The sequence below is a fragment of the Sinocyclocheilus rhinocerous genome, unplaced genomic scaffold (assembly GCF_001515625.1).
Source record: "Sinocyclocheilus rhinocerous isolate Xijiao unplaced genomic scaffold, SAMN03320098_v1.1 scaffold564, whole genome shotgun sequence".
Classification (NCBI taxonomy): Eukaryota; Metazoa; Chordata; class Actinopteri; order Cypriniformes; family Cyprinidae; genus Sinocyclocheilus; species Sinocyclocheilus rhinocerous.
In genome coordinates, this window is record NW_015645070.1 from 1,241,856 (window position 1) to 1,261,590 (window position 19,735).

At 35.9% G+C, this 19,735-nt stretch overlaps 1 protein-coding gene across 1 annotated transcript in view; it reads left to right on the forward strand.

The window, feature by feature from the left end:
- The window catches only part of tasp1 (taspase, threonine aspartase, 1), a 33,144-nt gene that overhangs the window by 9,814 nt on the left and 3,595 nt on the right, over positions 1-19,735 (forward strand). Inside the window, exons 7-13 of the mRNA XM_016508681.1 lie at positions 1,227-1,306; positions 3,073-3,164; positions 7,091-7,264; positions 8,398-8,476; positions 12,562-12,672; positions 14,819-14,926; positions 16,830-16,903. Of these exons, the coding sequence (XP_016364167.1) occupies positions 1,227-1,306; positions 3,073-3,164; positions 7,091-7,264; positions 8,398-8,476; positions 12,562-12,672; positions 14,819-14,926; positions 16,830-16,903 (718 nt within the window). The remainder of the gene's footprint in view (positions 1-1,226; positions 1,307-3,072; positions 3,165-7,090; positions 7,265-8,397; positions 8,477-12,561; positions 12,673-14,818; positions 14,927-16,829; positions 16,904-19,735) is intronic.

Here is a 19,735-nt window from a genome sequence, read left to right on the forward strand (position 1 = left end):
ATACTCAGCTACTCGTCCACTGCGATGCGTGTTGCATTAGCGCAGTCATATCTGACTATAATGTCATATAGCCTATAACACGCTCTCACACGTTTATTATTTTAACATTTTGGGAGGCGTAAAATTTACATATGTGGTTTCAACAACCAGATGCATTTACACTTGTCCAGTTTCGTCTGGAATGCGGCCCAGACCACCTCCTGAAGTGGTTTGAGCGATCGGATTTATATCCGTCTCGAATGCGTTTCGGAGGGCATTTACACCTGGCCTTTTCACGATCGGATAGCTATCCGATCAGACAAAACGCATGAAATGACCAGGTGTAAACAGCCCCTTTATCAGACAGGTTCTATTTAAGTGATTTCTTGATTCAACAGGTCTGGCAGTAATCAGGCCTGGGTGTGGCTAGTGAAATTTACTCTGCTTTCTAAAATAATGTGGTTAATCACAGTTCTTTCATGATTTAACAGAGGGGGCAATTCATTTTTCACGTAGGGCCAGGTAGGTTTGGACAGCTTTTTTCCCTTAATAAATGAAATCGTCATTTAAAAACTGCATTTTGTATTTACTTGCATTATCTTTGTGTAATATTAAAATTTGTTTGATGATTTTAATCTTTTAAGTGTGACAAATATGCAAAAAATTAAAAAAAACAAACAAAAAAAAAACAGGAAGGGGGCAAAAACCTTTTCACAGCACTGTATATCAAGGATGTTAGATATGTTAGATTTATATATAAAATATTTATATTTATATATAATGTAAATTATAAATACTACAAGTATAAATATATATATATATATATATATATATATATATACATACATATATTTTTTATATATAGCCTAAACTATACATAATAAATATACACAGTACACACACAGTACACAACTTTTATGTTGAATGCGATTAATCGCGATTAATAATTTTTTCAGCCCTAATTTTATTCATGGGATGGCAAAGCTGAGTCTTCAGGGTAATTTGATGAATAGAAAGTTCAAAAGAACAGCGTTTATTTGAAATAGAATTTTGTAATAATGTAAAAGTCTTTAATGTCACTTTTGAAAAGTATTAATTTCTTTTACAGAAAGAAATGTTGTTCATATAGGTAGTGCGTACAATGTGTATGCTGTTCAAAATTAAGGCATGAGACATTCAAGAACATACAAAGCTTTGAACTGTGATGAAGTTGTTCTTCCAAATAAATCACATCTTTACTGTGTCAGTTTTTTAGTGGGCAAAGGAGCAGAACAGTGGGCCATAAGCCATGGTATCCCAGCATGCCCTACAGAGAAGATGACCACCAGTGAGTATCAGACCACCCAGAATCCTCTTTCAGCTTCTGCTGTGTGCTTGACTGCAGATTTATGTGCATTAATAAAGATCAGGACACATCTTTGGATATTGGATATTGGTAAAATAAATCCCATCATTTCACATTATTAGGGAAAACAGGAGATTATTACAAGACATTTTTTAATTTAAATTTTTTTTTTAATTAATACATTTTTTTTATGCTAGTAAGACCTTTCTTAGTGTGTGTGGCTTTTTTTTTTTTTTTTTTTTTTTAATTTGCTAAAGATGAAAGCTGAGAATGCTTGACATAGCTGTTTTTAAGCAGATGCCAAATATAGATAAAATCTTATTGTTGTACATTTCCAGTTATTGCATGAAACATTCGATGACAGTGGTTGCATGATGTATTTTGATGAACAGAATCATCCCAAGGATGAAAAATTATTTAGATGTACACTGGAAGTGTAATTTGTTTTATATTGATGTAGAATATGTTTGTGTGTGTGTGTGACAGACATTTAGGTTTAAGATTTTTGTTTGTTTTAAAGTGACAGTTCACCTTCGGTTGCTGGTCCTCATTGACTTTTTTTTTCATTACTATGGAAGACAATGGGGGCCAGCAACTGAAGGTAAACTGTCCCTTTAAGTAACTGAACTACTTAATGTTATGCATTACAATTCTGCATTTCTGCAAATTATAGCATTATGTGTGCTATCTATTTGGTTTTGTGTTAATTTTATTCTTGAAAGTATAAAATTATAGTTTATTAAGTCAATCATTGTTGTAATTGTTCAGCATTGAAATTGTTACTAGCAGCAATGATGTAATGTGAATGCTGAAATGTGGTTTGTCTTATTTTAAACACTAGTTTGCATACTGAATTATGATCGTTTGTCTTACTTTTATGTATTTAACCATTTAGCCACATGTTTATTAAGTGTAGCCGACTGAAAAAAAGACACCCACTAATTCTCAGTGACAGTGACAAAGTAGCTCTGATGCAGCATTTTATTGCAAGCGCTTGTATTTCCTTCAGGGAATGAAAATCTAGTTCTTATTGTCCTTTAACACAGGTTTTATTGAAATATACTAGATGAAGAATAGCTTGAAAACTTTCTATGTTAGCTAACTGCCTTTTATCAGTTGTAAGTCTTGACAGTGGCACGTAATAATTTCATTGAATAATGATTGGCAAGAACAAGAAGGCATGTGATCTCATCTGCTGGAGTATTTTTAAATCATTGACTCAGTGTTATTTTTACCAGCTCTAATTGCATTCCATTAAATTCAGCAAAATTACTTAATTGTGCCCATTTCATTGATTCATTTTCTTTGATTAAGAGATTTTCACAGGAGTGGAATGCAGCGCTTGGTAAACAATGGCTTCTATACTTTAATAGAGGGCTCCATGCCGACTCCCAGTGTGTGTGTGTTAGACTGAGATAGAGTGTGTGTTGTCAGTGTTGGAATGATCTGATGCCAGAAAAAACGTGACCTCACTCTAACACATGTCCCATTATTTAGGGAGACTTTGAGGATTTCAAGCACATTTCCACCAACAGACTGATTTATTATGTGAATAAAGGCTCCCTCGCCAAACACACCCTTGCTGCACTATATTGTCATGAAGAATAATACTAATAATCAAAGCAATAAGGCCACAGAAGCAAAGCAGTTGTCAGCATTTAGCATTTACTGGCACACACACAGTTTTTTGGATAGGCAGTAGAGTAATATCTGTTATTGACTGTCACACCTTTTTCAACACTTTACAGAGTTCAGTTTGTCAGGCTACAAGAGGAACAAAAGGAAGATGGAGCTGGCGGAGCAGGTTGAGACGAAGAGGAAAAGACAATTGTGTGGACATGTGAGTGAATCTAAGTCACTGTTGTCCATATTTGATATTTAATATACAGTTATGTGGGGAGGACCAATGAGGTTTCAGTATGGACGGGGCTATCCGGCGTGACTTTTCAGTTAAAATATTCTGACCTTTGTCCGGTCTAGTTCAGAGTTGATGTTAAGAGTTTATTTTTAGAGTTTGTTAATCAAAGGGAAAACTTTAAAATTCAGGATATGCTGTTGGATTTTGGCATAGGCGTTCTCCCTGATTAAAAAAAGACAACTAAATATGTGAGTTTCTCCTATAAATGCTCCATGATCTATAGGTTTCCACCCTCCCATTCAGTTCAACACATTTAATTAGGTCTAAACACAGTGCAGCAGAGGCATTTGCTCTGACATTATTACTCGACTGATAACAGGATCTGCATCTGTTCAGTCCTCTAATTCAAAACCACCACATATACCCAGAGGAGGAAACCCGTCGGGTAATGACGACCTTGAAGGGGGGTGTGGAGACCTCAATTACTCACAATCACAGGAAACACACATATGTATACTTACTGCACTGCTGACATGGCACTGCACGCAAGGAATTTGACTTGGGTGACACAGTTCTCTGACAATCTTTTGTAGCTTCTTGACACTGACCTGAAAGTTCACCAGGTAGACATGAAAAGATCAACTTGAAAAGATCTTTTTAGCTATTTAATTCGGGAGTACATCAAGGTAAACTAAATTAAGTTGAGAAATGTTTCCATTCAACTACTGAAATTATTTATTTTTTTATTTTTTTTTCACTTAAGTTAATGTTTATTTTATTTCAAGTCAACATATATATATTAAATGTGCCAGAATTAACCAAAGAGGCTATTTTTCATCTGTAGACCCTTGACAGAATGTTAAAAAGTCAACCTAAAAACAAAAACTTCAAGTTGTTCAAAACCTGTACGAGTTTCATTCTAGTGTGGAAGGAAAAAAAATATATTTTCGTAATAGGAAAAAAATGCTATGGAAGTTGATGGCTACCACAACTGTTTGGTTACCAACATTCTTTAAAACATCATCTTTTGTGTTCAGCAGAAGAAAGAAATTCATGCAGGTTTGGAATTCGGGGCAGTTTCAAATGCATAATTTTAATTTTGAAGTTTTTGTATTTTTTTTGGTGTGTGTGTTTTTGATTTTTAGTAGGTTTATATAATTTTATTTCAAGTCAACATATATATATTAAATGTGCCAGAATTAACCAAAGAGGCTATTTTTCATCTGTAGACCCTTGACAGAATGTTAAAAAGTCAACCTAAAAACAAAAACTTCAAGTTGTTCAAAACCTGTACGAGTTTCATTCTAGTGTGGAACTTAAAAAAATATATTTTCGTAATAGGAAAAAAATGCTATGGAAGTTGATGGCTACCACAACTGTTTGGTTACCAACATTCTTTAAAACATCATCTTTTGTGTTCAGCAGAAGAAAGAAATTCATGCAGGTTTGGAACAACTTGAGGTTGAGTAAATGATAATAGAATTTTCATTTTTGGGTGAACTTTAAGTTCTCTTTAATTATAATAACCCTGCATGGACCATTTATATCTTATTTTAAAGAAGCTAAAAATCACAGGTTTTGGTGATTGGGGCCTCATGAATGTTACAGGAGTTTTAAGACAATCGTCGATGTGATATGAGACCGTGGTTCTTCAGCACCACCTCCACCCTGCCGCCCGATCTCCCGCGCCCACATCTTGAAGTTATTTCACCGAATTATTTCCTGTAATGTGCTTGAGCATGTTAGCATCTCTCCTACTTTTTGGTAGATTTTCAAGGAAGCGAATTGACAGGTACACATGGAATGCAGGTGTCGAGGGAAAATGGGTTCCAGTGCAGATCCGTCCACGATGTGACGCTTGTGTGGTCCCGATGAGAAAGCGAAACATGGGTCACTCCTGGGTCATTAGTTGCAAATTACAGTGTCTGAAAATGTTATTCGACAGGAAAGACAAATACGTCGAGGTCTAACTTGGTTTGGTGTATGCGGTATTCATGTTCGAACCTTGTACGGTTTGTTTTAAAGATAGCATCGGTTTGAAGTAAGTGATTGCTGTTGGCTCTGTCTACATGAATGATCTGTGCCTCTGGGATGCCACATGGTCTTTCTTCCTTCAGTTCAGTTCAGTAAAGACTTTTCTCCAGAGCTATGCATTAAATGGTCATTAAGATAACAACACATCCCCCAGTCTCCTTTCAAGTGGCCTGTGGTTTGTTTGATTTTATAAGTGCCATATTTATTGTTTTACTGGGGATGAAATGCATTTGTATCGCATGGATAGCCTGGGGTCTATGGGTTCTCGCTCATTTTTAACGCATTTAAAGTGCTTTGCAGAACTAAGATGTAATTTCTGTTATATGGGTGGGTGCACTCGTGCTTTGTAGAAATATGACTTTAGCATTGAAGGTTTCCCACAGTTTTGAGAAGCTTAGAAATATTTGGGAATATTAGAATATTGTGTTTTATATCTTGCCTGGAGTTCTTGAGTGTTGTTTAGATTTATAGAACTTCACACGATGAGGGCTTTTGAGAAGAAAAGTAATTACTGGATTTGCAGAAGTTTGCAAGGTTCATGGCAAGGTTTATGTCTTCGAATAGTTTTGCAAAAACCACAAATGGCCAGACATAAACTTGGGGTGAAAGGCAAGGTTGCTTAAAAAACATTTGGGGGTTAACTAAATCTGTTCAGGGCATTTGCCCCGGAAACCCAGCCCTAGTGCCGCCCATGCTTTCAGACTTGGAAATGTCATGGAATTTAGTGCCTTAAGTCTTAATATCTACTGTCAATACTAAGTATTGTTAAAAAGGATTTTAAATAATGGCATGACATGAAAATCTGCCTGAAAAGTCTTTATGAAATGGAGATAAAAAATCCAGTAATTGTGAGCAACTGGGAATTCATTGGTCCAAAAGTATGGATAGTCTGATCGTTTATTTTTTTGTTTTACAGAAAAAGATGACAAAGATGGAAACATTTAAACTTCTCTCAAGTCAGTTGAAGATTTTTACCAACTTGCTTTCATGACACATCAAAATAGAGACAAAACGGAATCATTTTTCAGACATAAAGGTTATATAAACAGCTACCCATAAAAGAGAGGAAAATTGATGCTCCCCTTTTGGAAAGGTCTGTGAGCAGATGTTGTACTGGAGCTTATTTTGTCAGATTTATCACTGATGGTGAGATCAATAATAATAACATTCTGTTTTTGCCTATTCGCTCATATTTTAGAAAGTTATTGCACATAATCAGCTGAGGTCTGAAGATCTGTGGCCCAGTAATGACACTCTGTTCATGGGAAGATGGAATAATAAATTATAAGTCATCCTGTCCCCTTCCGCAGTTTCTCAAGAACGGCCAATTTGTCAAACAGTTCTAGGAGTCTTTCAGTCCACATCAACGCTCTTTCCAAAGTACACAGCAATCAGCAAATGAAAACAGTCCTTTAAAAATGACCACTTTACTCATTATAAATGAGTGCGTGAGGATCATTTTTCAGCTGCTGATATGTAATTGGACTTTATGTGCTCAAGTTAGATAGCGACATGTATTACAGTTCCCAGGTTTGTCAGAAAGTTCAATTTTGGTTATGGTAGCCAGCTGGGTCTGAAAGCCAACTTCATAGACAAGAAAAAAACATTGTATGTTCAAAAAGCAGTGTTCAATGTGTTTCAGGGTAGTATTATTCTGGGCTTTGGAAATGTGCCTTTTTTGCTGTTGCCAGTAACCACAGCCTCTTTGTTCCTCTTTTTTTGGCCCACGTTTTAGTATGAAGATACATTGACACTTACATTTATTTTTGATTTCACTTTGTAAATGAGCTCAGGATGTTAGACTGCAGAAAAGTGCTGGTTAATTTCTGTGTGCGCCATAGGAAATTCTAATTGAATGGCAATTTTGTGCGCAGGAGAATGATTTTGGCTGCTTGGAGCCAGTAGGAGACATCATGGTGGAAGGTGAGGAGAATAACTCGGCCTGTCTGGACACGGTTGGTGCGGTCGTGGTGGATCGGGAAGGGAATGTGGCGGCTGCGGTTTCCAGCGGAGGCCTGGCCATGAAACACCCGGGTCGGGTGGGACAGGTGACCTTTGATTTGCTCCTAAGTCTGAGCATATTCATATATTTAATCATGCTATACATTAAATAAATAAGCATGTCAGTGATGTAGTAATTGAGAAAAATCTGTTAATAGTAATAATTCATATTTATTAATATTACTATACTGTTATAATTGTAATTACCATTAATAATGTTCATTGGTATTATAGCATACTTTGATTTTCATAATTAAGGCCTATTCACTCTGAGCAAAAATTTTTAGCACAACAAAATTTTAAATTAACAATGGATTATTACACTACTGTTCAAAAGGTTGGGGTCTGTAATATTTTACATTTTTTATGCTCAAGGTTGCATTTATTTGATCAAACATATAGTGAAAATCTTAGTAATTACTAATAATTAGTAATGTAAACTGTGAAATTGTAAACTATTATTACAATTTAAAATAACTTTTATGTTCTTATTTGCTGATTGGGTGCTCAAGAAACATTTCTTATTATTATCAGTGTTGAAAACCATTGTGCTGCTTAATATTTTGGTGGAATAATACCATAATTTATTTTAGAATTCTTTGAGGAATAGAAAGTTCAAAAGAACTGCATTTATTTTAAATATTTTTTGTATAACCATGTAAAAATCTTTATTGCAACCTTTGATTAATTTAGTGCATCTTTGCTGGATAAAAGTATTGATTTCTTAAAAAAAAAAAAAAAATCTTACCCCAGACTTTTAAACTGTATTGGGTAACGCTTTAGATTAGGAAACACATATTCACTATTAACTAAGAGTTTTCCCTGAACAAACTCCTAATTTGCTGCTTATTAGTAGTTTGTGAGGTAGTTATTACGTTTACAGATGGGGTAGGATTACGGGATCAAAAATATTTTAATGCGCAGGATAAGGCATTAATATGTGCTTTTTAAGTACTAATAAACAGCCAATATGCTCATAATATGCATGCTAATAAATCAACTAGTAAATAGTGAGAATTGGTCCTTAAAATAAAGTGTTACCCAGTATTGTATGCTGCAAACATTTGCACTAAGTAATAAGTGCTTTATAAACGGCTTAGATGCATAATCATAAATGTTTTTATTTGCTGCAGCAGAGATACTCTTATTCAACATTTTTCTTCCAATGTTTCTGTCTCAGGCTGCTCACTATGGTTGTGGCTGCTGGGCTGAAAACGCCCGTGACGTCAGCCTTTACTCTACAGCTGTGAGTACTTCAGGTATCAAAAACACCGGAGTCATATTAGTGTGACATTACTGTACATTTACTGCTTTTTGACAGGTTTTGCACAGGTTCAGTCAACCATTAATGGGTCGTTGTTTAAGAAATTTGTGCACAAATTCAGTCCTGATGAAAATATCTCATTTGTAGCTAGAAACTTTTGAAATGTATCTCCTTTCTTTGGCCCTAATTTAGATGTCAATCCTTTCCTCCAACATCTTAATGCCATTAGCCAGTTGCTTAGTAGGGACATATTTCAAGAGCAAAAAAGGAGGTTTTCTGCTTTACTTGGGATTCCTGCCGTGAGCGGGGCCCAAGGCCGTACTCTTCATGTTTTAAACTAATGCTTTCTGGCACATGAATAAAACGAGATTTTCGCTCTTATATTATCTGTGCCCAAGTCAAGAGGCCACAGACATGATTCACATCTCCATACAACACATGCAAGCACGCATGTCCATTGTGCCCATAGAGGATGTCTGGATCTCTTAAAGCAATCATGATATAAGAAGAGGACGAGACGATTGTGTTTGAAAAAAATGCTATGAGGTATTCTCTTCAGGTCAAGATTAAAGTAAAGATGAAATCTGTGTTTGGGTTTATACGTCGCATCACAACACATCACTTCTTTTGATGTGAGTAAAGTATATGCTTTTTGGATATGAATATCCTTTTAGCAACTAATGGCAAGATTCGTTCAGACATGCTTTAGCTTCTTTGCTAATTGGGCAGGATTACAGTGTAAAATACATGAAAATAAATTGAAGTTGTTTTATATTGTAATAATATTTTACATGACTGTTTTTACTTTATTTTTGAATTCAGCCTTAGTGAACATAAGAGACTTGCTTCCGTAAAAACAATCTTTCTGACCCCAAGCTTTTGAACAGTAATGCATATTATAAATAATTATGTGTAAAATTGTATTATACCATAGCTGTCTCTTATTTTGATGGGGTGGTAAGGGATTGAATTATATGTGCACATACCTGATATGGCCATGGTGAGTGCATTGTGCATTACTTTAAAGTTACATATATTAAATGTTTAATTTATTCCATCTCCCCTATTCTGTGCAGTAAATTTGCACTTACTTTGTTAACCACCACGACATGGTACAATAACTTTTTCAGCATAACTGCACCTGTAACTTTATTATAATATTTCACAAGGAACGACGTTGCTTTTAACAACCAGACACCTTGTAAAAAAGCTCTGCTTGGCTTTGAATTGTCAAACTGTAGCCTCTGTTAATACACTTCCCCGTGCCATAATCACTTACACAGCTTCCAAAGAGTGTTACACTATGATGAAGGCCTTTGTCCTGCGGCACCCTTGTGTGAAAGCACCTTTGGCCTGGCCTGAGCCCTGCAGTGAACACACACCTGGCCCATTGAAGAGAGACTGGGATTCATTCAAGCTTGGCATGTTGCACAGGGGTGCAGCATGTATGACTTCCTCTGGTTAAAAGAAAAAAATGTTGACTATGATGTTGGTCACCTATACTTTTTAAGAGACTTTTGCTATATATATATATATATAAGTAATTTTTATTTTGCATAACATTTATTTTTAGGACTAAAGCACTTTTTTTTGGTATTTCACATTAATCTTAATGGCAATTATCCAAGTTTTCTCATACAATTTTCTTGATTTTGATGGGAAATATTACACAGACATGTTCTTGACAGGTTTCGTGAGATATGCACTATTGCTTGATTCAACAGGTCTGAAATATTGCGAGCTCTGTTTTGCATGTGTGCTCCCTGTTGAAATTTTTACTTTATAATCACACAAACTCGTGCAACAGGCACGAAACTCACATTGTGTTTTGTGCCTCTTTGTTTTTGATCGTCCGCCATTCCAAAAACAAAAGCAGAATCACACATTTTATCACCTTCTCCCCCCATGGCCATTTCAGCATGCATTTCTCTTTCATCCTCCTCAAAATTGAAAACGCATGGCGGTGAGGACAGGCCGTTCAAGTGTGCGCTCCAGCGGTGCACCTGCTTTTCATTTCCCAACTTAAAAGGCGTTCCTATCAAAAGGAGGAGAAAAACAATCATTCTGGCTTCAAACTGACACAAAGAGCTCGCTTTCTCTCAGGTCAACCCTGTTAGTCTCTGCAGCGCTCGCTGCGGTTTTGCTGAGGGCGAAAGGCAAGTCGGTGTTGATCCCTTTCGCTATGTTTGCCTGTTTCATGCCATCTCTGGTTTGTTGTGTTTTATTTACTTTCCACTGGAAATTGAGTTTGCACTATCCTGACGCTGTTTGCTTGTTAAATTAACTGTTAACTTGTGGTATTGTTGCCAGTAACGTCCATTTCTCCAGAGAGAACGCGAGGGTTTACGGTAACTTGAAAATAGTGAGCCAACGGTGGAGCCAGTCGTTTGTTCGTTCTTTTGTTAAAACAACAAAAAAAGGAAGAACAGAAAATAAATTAGCATCTAATTGTCATGGCAACAAACCCCGCACATAGTTTTGTTGTAGTTACCTGATATTTTACGAGGCCCACGTTTGTGTTTACAGAAACAACACGGCTATTTTCTTAAGGCTTTATGGTTTCTTAGGCTTGAGTGGTTGCCAGACGTTTTGTGTTCAAGGCATTTCTTTACACTCCCTCCCTTTTGAAAACTGGCTGCTGTACACATTCTCCTTTGAAAGGCAAATGAATGTGACAACCTTTAGTGTCTTGACAGTGAGATTAACTGTTTTTATACATTCTTTTAACTTTGTTTTGTGGGGACACCTGACCTGTCAAACCTTTGGATTTTATTTATTTATTTTTGTCACACTTTATTTTACAGTACATATACAGTACTTACAATGTAAATACCCTATAAAGTGCAAGTAGTACAAAATAACTAGATGGGTTAATGTTAGGTTTAGGGGTAAGTTCAGGGTTAGTACCTAGTTATTGTAATAGTTATAAGTACATATATGTACATGTGGAACAGGAGGCTAAAATAAAGTGCTACATTTTCTTTCTATCTATCTATCTATTAGGGGTGTAACGGTAAATGTATCGTGTACCGAATGGTTCACGGGCAAATTCCAAATGGAAGTGATCATCCCTATCCCCTTGGAGTGGGGACTTTGGAGTGAGCAGGGCGTGCGTGCCATTTATGTAGTCGTTTGGAATGCACTTGGCAAAGGGAGCGACGTAATTTCCTCATTATCTTCAGCTGGCATGTTCCCGTGACAACGGAGCACAGTGTCCGTCAGCAGATGTCGCTGTTTTAATGTCATAAATGTCTTTTTATTGTTGTTAGCATAACTGTTGCAAATAAACATACATTTTATATTTTAAAAAGTTTTTTAAAATATGCTATATAATATATAAAAAATAATATATATAAAACTTTTTAAAATATAAAATGTATATTTTTTTTATGCTGGTGTCCATCAGCGAAACTGCTAACGGACACCGTGCTGCGTTGTCAAATTTAATTTTATCCCATCCATCCATCCATCCATCCATCCATCCGTCCTTTTTAGCTATTTATTTTTACATTAGATAATAAATAATTAAGTTTCGCATGTCAAACCCAGTCTTATGGTAATTGGTTTGTTCTTAACTGTTTTTTTGTTACAACAGGTGACTCTTGAGAGTAGTTTGTTTTAATGAGTTGATGATTCATAAACTCAACCTGTTTTTCATCACTCTAACAAATCTAACAAATTTACTATGTATGCTATTTAAATTTATACAATGCCATTCAAAGGTTTGGCGTTAGTAAGACTTTGTTTTAAAGAAATTCTTTTATTCAGCAAGGATGCACTAAATTGATCAAGAGTGACAGTAGAGACTTTCACATTGTTGTGATTGGAAGATCAATCTCAATCTCATATGCAAATGCAGAAACAGCACTTGCCATTTAATATGCAAATACACGTCAGTTGCAATTCAGTAGGACAGTAACATTTTCTGAAACGCCATGAACACAGACAAGCAGAGTGATGCAAACAGTGAAACGTCTCAGTGCTTTTGGACAAATAAATCGGATTATGCAATATGTTGTTTTTTGTCAAATAACAATAAATACTGAATTATTAAAATGGGTCTTGTCTTTACTATTGCAGGCTCTGGAGAGCATCTGATTCGCACCATGTTGGCCAGAGAGTGCTCTACTGCCATGCAGGCTGAAAACGCACATCAGGCCCTACTGGAGGCTATGCAAAACAAATTCATCAGTGAGTGACTCTCAGAGACTCTTTCCCTCCCTGTCACCCTGTTTTCATGTTTCTCTCTCTCATTCAGCAGGCTAGTGTCACTTCACCACAGTATGTGTGAGTAAGAGCAGCTCTGAGCTAAAGCTGAACAACAAAATCATTAACAACTTGCTTGACTGGAAATGAGCGCTACAAAAATTCAGCAGCCACAACGTTTTTTCAATTTGTTTGGATTTGGGGATCAATAACATTCTTTTGAATGGGCTCCACAAGTTTTTGGTTAAATCATATTTCTCTGGCCACAGTTATTTTCAGTTGCCATAAATACTATGTTGACAGGGCATGGTGAAGATGTCGCTTGCTTTCATGTTCAGAAGCTTTGCTCATTTGGTTCCCTTTCTGGGCTTGTGAAATCGGGTGACCGCTTGGATTTCATATTGAATGTAGCACACAAAATACATGTGGGAATATTTGCTGGTTTTGGCCTGTGACCTTTATAGTTTTGTTGCACGGAAATCCACAACTGCGGGAGATGCATAAATCTACATAAATATCCAAAACAAAACAGTGGAATATTTTATTATAATTAAGGAATTAATTCATGAGAAAATAAGAAAGTATTCTGTACAATCTGCACTGTTGCAAACAGGTCTTGGATGGATCTTGCAATATATACTAATACGATGCGATGAGATTCCAGTGACAAGCAATTCTTTGTCAGTTGATACATGGTGACAAATCAAAACCATTCAAAAGTCGTAGCCAATCAGAAGAGAGTGTGGGCGGAGTTAATAATTAAATTCATGAAATTTAAAACGTTTTAACATTATTCAGAATACCTAGTGACTGAAAAAAAAAATTTGTTTCACATTTTATTTCACAGTTCTTGTTTCCTTTTAGTTTGTTTTATTTTTTTTAAATATCTAATGTAAATTATCCTTTGTCGCTATAGTCGGCTATTGAAGTCACTCAAAATGATATTCGAACTCTAACTTAAATATTGTACACAGACGTACATGAGATTATCATTAAGTTGTCAGCCGCCAGTTCACAGAAATAGAAACCAGTCCAAAAATAGAATCTGTTGTTGATCAACATGTATTGCTGTCTCTGATTAATATGGAAAAGATAACTTTTTTTTGCGTGTTGTCGTGTCGCATTGTGTCTGTTTTGGACAAGGTGTTCATTTTGAGAAAATGACCAGATGGCTATGCATTATCACTATTTTAACCAATAATTAAATAAGTGGACCTGAAATATTGATCTAATTTGAAATTATTTTATTATGTGAGAAGAAAGAGACTGTGGAGTGCCACGATGTTTATTCTGTTATACTATTTGACTGCAGGATGCTGTGACTAACCAATCAGAATCAAGTGTTTCTGAAAGCTGTGTAATAAATTTGATTAAACTGTGGGGATGAAACAGAAGAAAAGAATAAAAGGCTTTTTAATGGAATGTTGGATAAAGATCTATTTAAAGATGTCTTTTGAAGTGTGGTGTTAAGATGTGTACTGTGTGACGGCCATCCAGGTTTTCATTGAAGGGTTTTAATTGAGAGGTGTCATAAAAAGAGCTGTTCTGTGTAAACAAGCTGAACACAACATGATGTGCAAAATTAATAAACCGAGCACCTATATGAGGTGAAATTTGAACTCTTCCCTCCTGTGGATTGATGTTATGCTTGAGTGCTTCAAACCTAGGCTGCATCCAGCACTCCTTTGGTTTTGAGATGTAATCATTTGAATGGGCTTGAAGCCCGTTTTTTGTTTTTTCCTCTTTGGAAAAGTATGCATTTCTCAACAGAGTCCCTTTATCAGGGCTCCGTGAGGGGTTACAGAAATAACTCATTCCATCATTAACCTATTAAAGAGCGAAAAGTGGCTCTGCTCCCAATTTTTCTCATTTGGTTAATAAAACAAAAGCTTTGGAAAGAATACTTGTTTTCAGTCGCTTAGGTTGGCAGGGGAAAGTACGGAAATGTACCGCTTTTCCGCTCATTTCATTAACTTCTCAGAACAGAGCATAACTAATAAATCACTGACCGAATTGCTGGATTTTCTTAGATGCCTCCAACGTGCTTTCATTTCTACTTCACATCTAAATCGACTGATTGTAGTGGAAAGAGGGTCATGGTTGAAATGCAGTTGGCTTGTTTGTGTTTAAGGTTCGCCGTTCCTGGCTGGCGAGGACTGTGTTCTGGGTGGGGTGATCGTTCTGAGGTGCTGCACATGTGGAGAAGCCCAGCGCTCTGAAGACATCCAGGCTCTGCTGGGTACGTGCTGCTCTGTCCTGCCTCAGCTTTAATCCAATATACCTCACGACTAGATAATTGTGTGTTCATCAAAGCAGAATGGAACAGAATGCAGGGATCTTGCATTAAAATGTAAATAATAATAATACTAATAAAGAATAAGAATATAAAGTTATATTTTTACTAGTCATTTTATTCACTTTATTGATATAAAATGATTAAGGGTTGTTTTGTTTTTTAATGTTATGTAAAAAAAACTTTAAAAAACACCTTAATGACCTCAAATTTTACAACAGTAGTGTGTGTGTGTATATACTGTATATATAGCAGTGGTTTCACAATTCAGTTCGATTATGATTGTCGTCAATGATTCGATTCAATACAGTATCACGATGCATCACGATTATATAAAGTTTATTTTGTGCATTTTTATTAAATTATATAATTGCAGGCTACTTTTTAAAATATGTTAAATCATTCATTAATATATTAATATATAATTATTGTTAACAATAAAAAGTAAATATAGCTTCAAAACATACAAGCAAATATAAAGTAATAAAGGGGGGAAAGACAATTACAAGTGATACAATTACAAGTGAAAAAGCGCTTTCATTATCTGGGAGTGCTTTAAGTATCTGAAAGTTTATAGATAATCATAGTTATAGGTTTTTCTTTTTTCCTCAGCATTATTGCCATTTGATTATTACTGATGAGATCATAGACAGTGGCAGCTTTAATAGGCTGCCTTCACACTAATGCACAAATCTATTTCGACATATCAGATGTTCTAAAAGCATAACTGACTGTGTTTACATCAATTTCGTATCATAAATGTAGACGCAAGTGTATTTAACCGCAGCCGTGAGCTTCAGGACAAACAAACACAAAGTGCACGTGAAAGTCTGTCAGTACGTGAGTTTCGTGCATCTAATGCGTACTGCATTCGTATTGCAAACGGCAGAAATGAAAGCATATCTAAAGTAAAAGACTAAAATAACAGCGAGTGGAAGCACTGTCAAGCAACGCGCATGTTTCACAGCGCATATTCTGTGCAATGAAGCCGCCGCGATCGTCTCTAGTGCACACACGTGCCATATGCGGGGAAAAAGCAAAGCTCAGATTTTAAAATAGAGAGTGCATTTTTAATACTCGCGTGACAAGCGCGTATGCGAATGACGTCAGTAGGCTATAATCGATTATGATCTATTACTGCATTGATGCAGAATCATCCTCGTCCGTATCGCAATCCATCGATTAATTTCGACACCCCTAAAATATATACAATTTATATAAAAATGTATATAAAAGTAATAATAATTTTTTTTAAATTTTTAAATATAATATAAAAAAATTTAAATTAATGTATAATATATAAAGGTTTGTTTTTATAACATCAGGACAAAATGCAGTTACGGAAGATTTTTGAGGAACATCTGGGTCACTGAAGATTCCCTGAAAGCCATTCATAATGTGCCCCCCCCCATTCTTTCTTCTGATGCCTCCCTCGCATTCTTGTCTAAAGATGCTGACTGTTTTTCCAGGCGTCTTTGTTTAAATATTCAGGGATAAACATGGCAGCTCCCTGCATTCACAAATAGCAGAGTAAACAGGTCTCAAAGTGTGGTCTGGCCTCAGAGAATAAAGGCATTGTTATGATTACGGCCGACACTCAGCGGAGGAACACATTTGAGACAGATATGAAATGTACTTTTCAATATCAGACTTTGTCTGTTGTGTTGATCAAGTGTTCAATCTTGACTTTAATTTGCAGGCCAACTCAGAAGGCTAATTCACCACGGGTTCCCTTTGGAGTTTCAAATAGATTTTTAGCATAGTGGTTTTCCAGATATGAGGATATGAATGATATGAGTGTATAAATGATACAAATATAGTATTTCATTCCTTTCTCTTTTATTCACAGTGGAATTTCTATGGAGCCATACTACAGAGAGCATGTGTGTGGGATACATGTCTGCCCAGGACAGTAAAGCCAGGGTAAGAAGTTCCTATATCAGAACTATTTACAATGGACATTTTTTGTGAGCACACCTTTAGGGTAAAGGGTTTGTTTATTTGTCAGCAATAGTAATAGCAGTGCTTGCCTTTACAGTCATCACTTTTAATGTTTGTTCATATTATTAATAAAATTTATTATTGAAGTATTACAAAAGTCCTTATGTGCCCAACAAGTGGGCAGTGGAAGAACACGGCAAATGCCCACTAATATACTTTTTATATTTTTAGTATACTCAGACCAATCGTTTCTGGTATATAATGGGTAGCAGTTATTTAGAAAATGAAGCTGTTCAGAATGAGCAGTGCTGCTGGATTGTGACGGGTCTTTCTTCCGATGACTCCTTGCAGCAGAAAGACACTAACTCATTTCTGTACCATTCCAGAAACATTCCTCTCATTCCTGCATGCATTGTGCTGCTGTGTATGTGTGTGTGTCTGATGAGATGAAAGCCCAGAGCTGACTGGCAGCTCAGCGAGATAGAACACAGTCCGCAGCTCTTGGAGTGTGTGCCGTTTTAACCGTTTCTATTCGCGCTAGTAGCTCCGATCGCGTCTGGAAGTGTGCATTGACCCGTTTTAGAATAGTCTTTTGTTGGGTTTGTGTTCTGAACAGGGGCTCTAGTCAGTTCTTGCAGGAGCCAGTGTATGCTTTATCCGGTCTATTGTCAGCACAGGCTGGCTGGAAGCAGAGGCTCTCTGTTGCTTCAAGCACTTTCATGCCTGGCATTGATGAATCTCTTACACTAGCAAGCCTATTTAGCTCCAGAACTTCTAAACCTGTTCTGTTTGTATATCTGTTAGCACTGTTGCAGTGTTGGGCCATAATTTTAATTTCATTTAATTTAAAATTTTAATTTAATTTAATAGTTAATTTTTTTATTTTATTTTAATACTTAAATAAAAAAAAAAGCTGTCTAATTGTAAGATGTCCATCTGATCCAAGACCTTCAGTCAAGTTTAAACTGTGTACAGCATAAAATTATTGCTATGTATACAGGATATTTGTGGCCATGAAACTGTGTACACTTAGGACACGGATGAGCCTCTGTGTTTGGTGCACTGACAAACATGTTATCCAATAGATAGCCTGGAATGTGGATTACATGTTTTTTCTACTAGAGCAATGGGATGGCAAGATTTCAAACCTTCCAGCTCAATTCCCAAATCCGCAGAGATCATTGCTTTTGGAGAGCAACTAGTCTTCTCCTGTCCTCTTGCTTCCCGCTGTGGTTGTTGACTAATCAGTGTCACTGCTCACTTTTCTATTTTTCCACTTAGCCTCTCGAAACGTGCCTCGAAAGATGGCACATTGTGGTTGAGAACGAAATAGTATGCGAAAACCACAGCTGAAGCATGGTCATTGTCATAGATCTGTTTTTGCACTGCGGCTCCACCCACTTCTGGTTTGAACATTTTGGTTTTCAGCTCTTTAACACATTTTTTTTTACATGGTAATTAAAAAAGAATTTTAATGGCATATTTTTGGTCTCCCAAACAAAGCTGTTTTCTGATTCTATCCAACTGCTTAAATTTTTGGCTGAATCTTGATGTCCATCTTAGTCAGTGAATCTCTGGTTTGCCACACAGAATTGCATCTAATCTCCAGGTTGCGTTAAGACTTCGTAATTGTTTCCAGCAGTGGTAATCCCAACCACATGTTAACCATTCCATATAAAACACCATTGAGTAGATTGAAACATGTTCAACTTTAAAACACTGTTGTCATTTATAAGAAGAATCAGTCTGATTTAGGCTTGATGATTAGAGGTGAATTTACATCTCCTTTTTCAAGGTATGTTAAACTGACAATACAATAAATCCACCGTCACCTTTTATGTAGCATGAACTCAGCAGGAATTCCATTTTATTTTATTTTGAATTTGTATTACTTTTTTAAGCCACTGTGAATTATTTCACTTTTTATTTTGTGTATAATATTATTTATTTTGATTATGAATTATTGCTTTTTTAAACCACTGTGAATTATATTTAGACTGCAAAAAAAAAAAAAACAATCCTGTAGACTTCTATTGGAGGGGAGGCCTGAGCCATCATGGAGACTTGGACCAATAAGCAACCACCCAAAGAACCATGGTAACCACATAGTATAGCGCTAAAAACCAGTCAGAACACATTAGCAACTCCCTGTCACAACCACCCCTAGTATTGCGGTGCAGAGTTGACATCTACTTAAGAGGCATTCTAGAGGGAAACATGAATGTTTTGCACTTTCAGAATGTGAATGTATCAGATACATTTATTTCACAAAAAAATGTTCAAGAATGCTGATGCAAAAATTGCAGAACTCTACAGTCCAGAATTTTTTTGGGCCATGTAATTATGCAATGTAATCAGCATGTATACATGTATGTATTCATGGATGTATCATCCATTCTTAAGTTGGTTATGTTCGTATTGCATTATGTATTTTACCAGTGTTCAATAAAACCATGTAATTACTTGGTTTTGATATTTTATTTGAGCTAATTATTCTTGCTTCATCGTTAGTTTATTTATAAATAGTCATACTAAAGCCTGGGTTTCCACTTAGGTCTATTTGTTACTAAAATATATCAGATTACTCAATTGTCAAAATAAACAGTAGATTACTTGATTACCAAAATAGTCATTAGTTACAGCCCTAGATTCGTTAAAATATTTCAAAATACAACTGCGTTGTTTTACTTTTTGTGATTAAAAGACAAATATTTTGTCATTGAAAATTTCTTAAAAATAGTATTAAAATGTTGTCTCGCTCTAGTGAACCAAGTATCTGTATTTTGTCACATCTTGTGTGCTAAGTTTATAGTC